The following is a 7,831-nucleotide window of genomic DNA, read 5'->3' as shown; positions in this document are numbered from 1 at the left end:
TACTGGTATTTTCAGGAGGACTGTTTCTGCAGTATAGTATTGGGGGGCACAGCGGCCACAGTATTGGGGGTGGCAGGATGATAGACATTTTAGTTTCCATCTGTCAAACTCTGCAGAGAGAAGAGATGGCTGAAAGAAATCATCATGGCGGTCTGGGCTGAATGGAGAAGATGAGGACAGAGAACATCTACATCAGAGGAGACATCACTGGATGTAAGAGGCATGAGGCGCTGTACAAGGCCTCTTTCACACGAGCGAGTTTTCCGTCCGCAGCATCAGGCTGAGAATTTGGCACTGGGTGTGGGGGGCAGGGGATGGCGCAGAAAGGCTGGCTGCAGTGGACTTCAGAGCATGGATGTCCTGCCCTCTTCTTATGGTCCTGTTCACACTGGGCAGGCTCACAGATTCCGTGGACAATCCCCTGACCCCCATTACAGAAGGTCTAGGTGAGGTTGGGGTTCTAATCACATTGGGGCACAGCGCTCAGGCTCCGCCTCCATAGATATTAACCAATCACCTCACAGAATCATAACTAAGAAATCTTCTTTAATTTGCTACAAAAAATACAAAACTCCATAAAAAAGCACAGTGTAAAATAATCTACAGTGTACCCCCCCCCCCCCAGTACGCCCATCCCCCACAGCACAGTCCCAGCTGCCGTCAGTGCCCCCCGTAGGGAGGAAGGGTGGATTGGGCGTCCTCCAGTGTCTATACTTCTCCATATTGAGGAACCTGGACGTACAGGCCACGCCCCCAGATGTCCACAGCGGTCACCGTCAGAGCAAGATGGGGGGTCGGTACCCCCAGCTCCCGTGTCAGAGGCTGATCAGAGACCCCCCACCATCCACCTCCACCGTCTGGTAATGCACCTGTGGCTGGATCCCACGCCTCTCTCCAAAGTCATAAAGTCCTAATCCATAGAGCGCCGAAACATCACTGACCACGGGGAACGCCGCATCCGCCCGGGGGGCTCCCGAATACGAGAGGTAGCTGAGGGGAGAGAGGAAATACAGAATTAATGGAGGTGGCAGTGTGCGGGGAGGAGGACGAGAGGGGTGGCAGTGTGCGGGGAGGAGGAGAGAGAGTGGCAGTGTGCGGGGAGGAGGACGAGAGAGTGGGCAGTGTGCGGGGAGGAGGACGAGAGGAGTGGCAGTGTGCGGGGAGGAGGACGAGAGGAGTGGCAGTGTGCGGGGAGGAGGACGAGAGGAGTGGCAGTGTGCGGGGGGAGGACGAGAGGAGTGGCAGTGGCGGGGAGGAGGACGAGAGAGGGTGGCAGTGTGCGGGGAGGAGGACGAGAGGAGTGGCAGTGTGCGGGGAGGAGGACGAGAGGAGTGGCAGTGTGCGGGGAGGAGGACGAGAGGTGGCAGTGTGCGGGAGGAGGACGAAGAGGAGTGGCAGTGTGCGGGGAGGAGGACGAGAGGAGTGGCAGTGTGCGGGGAGGAGGACGAGAGGAGTGGCAGTGTGCGGGAGGAGGCGCGAGAGTGGCAGTGTGCGGGGAGGAGGACGAGAGGAGTGGCAGTGCGGGGAGGAGGACGAGAGGAGTGGCAGTGTGCGGGGAGGAGGACGAGAGGAGTGGCAGTGTGCGGGGAGGAGGACGAGAGGAGGGCGTGTGCGGGGAGGAGGACGAGAGGAGTGGCAGTGTGCGGGGAGGAGGACGAGAGAGTGGCAGTGTGCGGGAGGGAGGGGACGAGAGGAGTGGCAGTGTGCGGGGAGGAGGACGAGAGGAGTGGCAGTGGCGGGGAGGAGGACGAGAGGAGTGGCAGTGTGCGGGAGGAGGACGAGAGGGTGGCAGTGTCGGGGAGGAGGACGAGAGGAGTGGCAGTGTGCGGGGAGGAGGACGAGAGGAGTGGCAGTGTGCGGGGAGGAGGACGAGAGGAGTGGCAGTGTGCGGGGAGGAGGACGAGAGGAGTGGCAGTGTGCGGGAGGAGGACGAGAGGAGTGGCAGTGTGCGGAGGAGGACGAGAGGAGTGGCAGTGTGGGGGAGGAGGACGAGGAGTGGCAGTGTGCGGGGAGGAGGACGAGAGGAGTGGCAGTGTGCGGGGAGGAGGACGAGAGGAGTGGTACTCCCCTACCTACTACATGCAGGTACCCTCAGACACTCATGGTTGCCCCCAGTCTCTTCCTTCTGATCTGGCCATAGATCGGAGGCCCAGCCGCCCCGGCTTACACCGCACACTCGCCTCCTCCAGGGGGGCCGAGCGCCTATCGGGGGAAAACTCGCACAAGAAGATTTCCTCCATGACAAATTCATGCTACGGAGCTGTAACTCTGCCCTCCACCTAATCGCTCCCCTCCCTCCTCAGTCGAGGCAGCCATCAGAGACGTCTCTGCTGAGGACCCGGCCGCCTGCTTCACACAGAGAAATCCACTCCCGGCCACCAAGTGCCATTGACCCCCCCCCCCCACCTCACTGTCCACATCAGACCCGGTCACAGAAGACGTAGTCTCCAGGCTCCTCTCCTCGTCCTACCACGTGCACTACTGACCCCAGTCCCCCTCTCTGGCTGTCACCACTCTCCTCTCCTTCTCTTCCATCATTCTTCTGACCCATCCTGCCCAACTAACCACAGGCCAGCCTCCAAACTCCTGGACCGTCCGCTCCACTCTCGCCTCACCCGCCATCTCTCTCCTCGATCCATTACAATCTGGCTTCTGCTGCCTACACTCCGCGGCAGAAGCTGCCCTCAAAGGGACAACCTCCTGACAGCAAAAGGCAAACGGTGACTACTCTCTGCTCATTCTCCTGGACCTCTCTGTAGACCCCCCCCCCCCCCCCCCCCCATCTCCTGCTCGCTATGATCCAATCCATCCGCCCACGGACACTGCCCTCTCCTGGTGGTCTTCTTCTCTCTGGCCGCTCTTTCAGTGTGTCAGTCGCTGGCTCCACTTCTCCCTCCGCTCCGCCGTCTCCAACATCATGTCCTCCAGTGACTGTCTCTCTGCCGTCTCCAACATCATGTCCTCCAGTGACAGTCTCTCTGCCGTCTCCAACATCATGTCCTCCAGTGACTGTCTCTCTGCCGTCTATAACATCATGTCCTCCAGTGACTGTCTCTCTGCCGTCTATAACATCATGTCCTCCAGTGACTGTCTCTCTGCCGTCTCCAACATCATGTCCTCCAGTGACAGTCTCTCTGCCGTCTCCAACATCATGTCCTCCAGTGACTGTCTCTCTGCCGTCTCCAACATCATGTCCTCTCTGTATCTGAAAGGTAACCCGCTCCTCTACCCTTCACCTCCTACACCCAGTCTCTCTCCATCTCCAGTATAAGCCCCTTTAGTAACTCTCACTGTTGCCCCGATCCTTTCCCGCCTTCATTACTGTAACTCGCCATTAACAGGCCGCCCCCTCCCCAATCTATACTTAATGCAGCAGCCAGGGTCACCGCTCCAATGCCCCCTGACAGCCATCGCACTGGTTGCCCGCACAGCCATCGCACTGGTTGCCCGCACAGCCATCGCACTGGTTGCCCGCACAGCCATCGCACTGGTTGCCCGCACAGCCATCGCACTGGTTGCCCGCACAGCCATCGCACTGGTTGCCCGCACAGCCATCGCACTGGTTGCCCGCACAGCCATCGCACTGGTTGCCCGCACAGCCATCGCACTGGTTGCCCGCACAGCCATCGCACTGGTTGCCCGTACAGTATAGAATCCGGGGGAGGGCAGATCACTGACATTATGATGTAGATTGGTTTTGGCCCGTGGGGGGCCGGTCTGGAGCCCGGCCTGGGGCCATATTCAGGAGAACCTTACATTTACACATGACTGAACCGGGGGGGGGTGAGAGCGGTGCAAAATACAAAGCATGTACCCGGGGGGAGGGCAGACCAGTGATAGCAAGGGACTGGGAAGCAGAGCATACTGGGGTGTGTGACATGGTACGAGGGGTACACATGCTGTGCATTACAGTACTGTCCTGTAGGGGGGGGGCACACTGTGGGGCACAGTCCTGTATCGGGGGGGGGGGCACACTGTGAGGCACAGTCCTGTATCGGGGGGGGGGGCACACTGGGGGGCACAGTCCTGTCTCGGGGGGGGGGGCACACTGGGGGCACAGTCCTGTATCGGGGGGGGGCACAGTCCTGTATCGGGGGGGGGGCACACTGTGGGGCACAGTCCTGTATCGGGGGGGGGGGGCACACTGTAGGGCCAGTCCTGTATCGGGGGGGGGGCACACTGTAGGGCACAGTCCTGTATCGGGGGGGGGGGGCACACTGTGGGGCACAGTCCTGTATCGGGGGGGGGGGGCACACTGTGGGGCACAGTCCTGTATCGGGGGGGGGGGCACACTGTGGGGCACAGTCCTGTATAGGGGGGGGGGGGCACACTGTGGGGCACAGTCCTGTATGGGGGGGGGGGCACACTGTGGGGCACAGTCCTGTATCGGGGGGGGGGGGCACACTGTGGGGCACAGTCCTGTATCGGGGGGGGGGGGGCACACTGTGGGGCACAGTCCTGTATCGGGGGGGCACAGTCCTGTATCGGGGGGGCACACTGTGGGGCACAGTCTGTATGGGGGGGCACACTGTGGGGCACAGTCCGTAGGGGGCACACTGTGGGCACAGTCCTGTATCGGGGGGGCACACTGTGGGCACAGTCTGTATCGGGGGGGCACACTGTGGGGCACAGTCCTGTATCGGGGGGGGCACACTGTGGGGCACAGTCCTGTATCGGGGGGGCACCACTGTGGGGCACAGTCCTGTATCGGGGGGGCACACTGTGGGGCACAGTCCTGTATCGGGGGGCACATCTGTGGGGCACAGTCCTGTATCGGGGGATCGGGGGGGGGGCACACTTTGGGGCCACAGGTCCTGTATCGGGGGGGGGCACACTGTGGGCACAGGTCCTGTATCCGGGGGGGGGGGGCACACTGTGGGGCACCAGTCCTGTATCGGGGGGCCCGGGCCCCCCCCACCCCCCGGCCACACTGTGGGGCACACGTCCTGTATCGGGGGGCGGTGCACCCTGTGGGGCACAGTCCATGTATCGGGGGGGGGGGCACCACTGTGGGGCCACAGGTCCTGTATCGGGGGGGGGGGACCACTGTGGGGCACAGTCCGTGATCGGGGGGGGGCACACTGTGGGGCACAGGTCTGTATCGGGGGGGGGGGGCACCTCGTGGGGCACAGTCCTGTATCGGGGGGGGGGGGGGGGTTGTACACTTGTGGGCACAGTCCTGTATCAGCGGGGGGGGGGGGGGTACAACTGTGGGGCACAGTCCTGTATCGGGGGGGGCACACTGTGGGGCACAGTCCTGTATCGGGGGGGGGCACACTGTGGGGCCCAGTCCTGTATCGGGGGGGGGGGCCACACGTGGGGCACAGTCCTGTATCGGGGGGGGGGCACACTGTGGGGCACAGTCCTGTATCGGGGGGGGGCACACTGTGGGGCACAGTCCTGTATCGGGGGGGGGGCACACTGTGGGGCACAGTCCTGTATCGGGGGGGGGGCACACTGTGGGGCACAGTCCTGTATCGGGGGGGGGCACACTGTGGGGCACAGTCCTGTATCGGGGGGGGGGCACATGTGGGGCACAGTCCGTATCGGGGGGGGGGGGCACACTGTGGGGACACAGTCCTGTATCGGGGGGGGGGCACCCTGTGGGGCACAGCCTGTATCGGGGGGGGCACACTGTGGGGCACAGTCCTGATCGGGGGTGGGGGGCACACTGTGGGGCACCAGTCCCTGTATCGGGGGGGGGGGCACACTGTGGGCACAGTCCTGTAGGGGGGGGGCACACTGTGGGGCACAGTCCTGTATCGGGGGGGGGGGGAGCACACTGAGGGGCACAGTCCTGTATCGGGGGGGGGGGAGCACATGAGGGGCACAGTCCTGTATCGGGGGGGGGGGGAGCACACTGAGGGGCACAGTCCTGTATCGGGGGGGGGGGGGGCACACTGTGGGCACAGTCCTGTATCGGGGGGGGGGTACACTGTGGGGCACAGTCCTGTATGGGGGGGGGGGTACACTGTGGGGCACAGTCCTGTATCGGGGGGGGGGGGGTACATGTGGGGCCCAGTCTGTATCGGGGGGGGGGGGGGGGGGTACACTGTGGGGCACAGTCCTGTATCGGGGGGGGGGGGGGGTACACTGTGGGGCACAGTCCTGTATCGGGGGGGTACACTGTGGGGCACAGTCCTGTATCGGGGGGGGGTACACTGTGGGGCCCAGTCGTACGGGGGGGGGGGGGTACACTGTGGGGCCAGTGCTGTACGGGGGGGGGGGTACACTGTGGGGCACAGTCCTGTATGGGGGGGGGGGGTACACTGTGGGGCCCAGTGCTTGTACCGGGGGGGGGGGGTTACACTGTGGGGCACAGTCCTGTATCGGGGGGGGGGGGCACACTGTGGGGCACAGTCCTGTATCGGGGGGGGGGGGGGTACACTGTGGGGCCCAGTGCTGTACGGGGGGGGGGGGTACACTGTGGGGCCCAGTGCTGTATCCGGGGGGGGGGGTACACTGTGGGCACAGTCCTGTATGGGGGGGGTACACTGTGGGGCACAGTCCTGTATCGGGGGGGGGGGGGGGTACACTGTGGGGCACAGTCCTGTATGGGGGGGGGGGTACACTGTGGGGCCCAGTGCTGTACGGGGGGGGGGGTACACTGTGGGGCACAGTCTGTATGGGGGGGGGGGTACACTGTGGGGCCCAGTGCTGTACCGGGGGGGGGGGGGGTACACTGTGGGGCACAGTCCTGTATCGGGGGGGGGGGGGGGTACACTGTGGGGCACAGTCCTGTATGGGGGGGGGGTACACTGTGGGGCCCAGTGCTGTACCGGGGGGGGGGGGGGTACACTGTGGGGCACAGTCCTGTATCGGGGGGGGGGGGGGGGCACACTGTGGGGCACAGTACTGTATCGGGGGGGGGGGGGGGGGGTACACTGTGGGGCCCAGTGCTGTACGGGGAGCACACTGCAGGGGGCGCCGTCTCTCACCTGTACGGCTCCTGGTACCCGGGCTGGACCTCGCCGCCGCCGCTCCTCCCGTCCTGCCCCGCCAGGAGGCCGCCGTTGCCGGGCTGCTGGGGCGCCGGGGGCCCGGGGTTGTGCGGCCGCGGCTCCCCCTTGTCCCGCTTCTTCTTGCGGGGCGCGTACTTGTAGCCCGGGTGCTCCCGGGCGTGCAGCTCCCGCAGCCGCTTGGCCTGCTCCCGGTACGGCCGCCGCTCCTCCTCGGCCAGTCCCCGCCACACCTCGCCCAGGCGGCGGCTGATCTCCGAGTTGTGCATCTTGGGGTGCAGGGCGGACACCCGCTTCCGCTCCTCGCTGGACCACACCATGAAGGCGTTCATCGGCCGCTTCACCGGCGCCGCAGACTCCGCCATCCTCAGCAGCAGGTGCAGCGGCCACAGCTCCGTCCACAGGCCGGACCCTCTGCTCGTGCGGGGGCTTTAAGGTCCCCCCCGCCTACCTCCCCACCCCCTCCCAGCCGGGGGCCCCTTAACCCCTCCACTGCCGCCGAGAGGGCCTCCTGCATGGCAGCTGTTTAGTGTTGCTCCTAGCAACCAATCAGGTTCCAGCTTTCATTTTACCTGACCAGTATGGTCACTACCTGCCCTGTTACTAGTATAACCCCCACCATCCACAGCGAGTGCAGCCAGTATGTAACCCTGACCAGTATGGTCACTACCTGCCCTGTTACTAGTATAACCCCCACCATCCACAGCGAGTGCAGCCAGTATGTAACCTGACCAGTATGGTCACTACCTGCCCTGTTACTAGTATAACCCCCACCATCCACAGCGAGTTGCCGCCAGTATGTACACCTGTACCAGTTCCTAATGGTCACTACCTTGCCCTGTTACTAGTATAACCCCCCACCTCCACAGCGC

At 64.2% G+C, this 7,831-nt stretch overlaps 1 protein-coding gene across 1 annotated transcript; it reads right to left on the bottom strand.

The window, feature by feature from the left end:
- Window positions 1–665: 665 nt before the first annotated feature.
- Window positions 666–7,416, bottom strand: LOC122922279 (transcription factor SOX-21-like). Its single transcript, XM_044272837.1, has 2 exons — window positions 6,939–7,416; window positions 666–990 (listed from the first exon to the last, which is right to left on the bottom strand). The coding sequence occupies exons 1-2, from the start codon at window positions 7,322–7,324 to the stop codon at window positions 816–818; spliced, it is 561 nt and encodes a 186-aa protein (XP_044128772.1). The 5' UTR covers window positions 7,325–7,416; the 3' UTR covers window positions 666–815.
- Window positions 7,417–7,831: the final 415 nt, after the last annotated feature.

Source organism: Bufo gargarizans, unplaced genomic scaffold (assembly GCF_014858855.1).
Source record: "Bufo gargarizans isolate SCDJY-AF-19 unplaced genomic scaffold, ASM1485885v1 fragScaff_scaffold_107_pilon, whole genome shotgun sequence".
NCBI classification, from domain to species: domain Eukaryota; kingdom Metazoa; phylum Chordata; class Amphibia; order Anura; family Bufonidae; genus Bufo; species Bufo gargarizans.
Note: the sequence above shows the minus strand (reverse complement) of the source record. Positions and strands in the feature narration are given on the sequence as shown.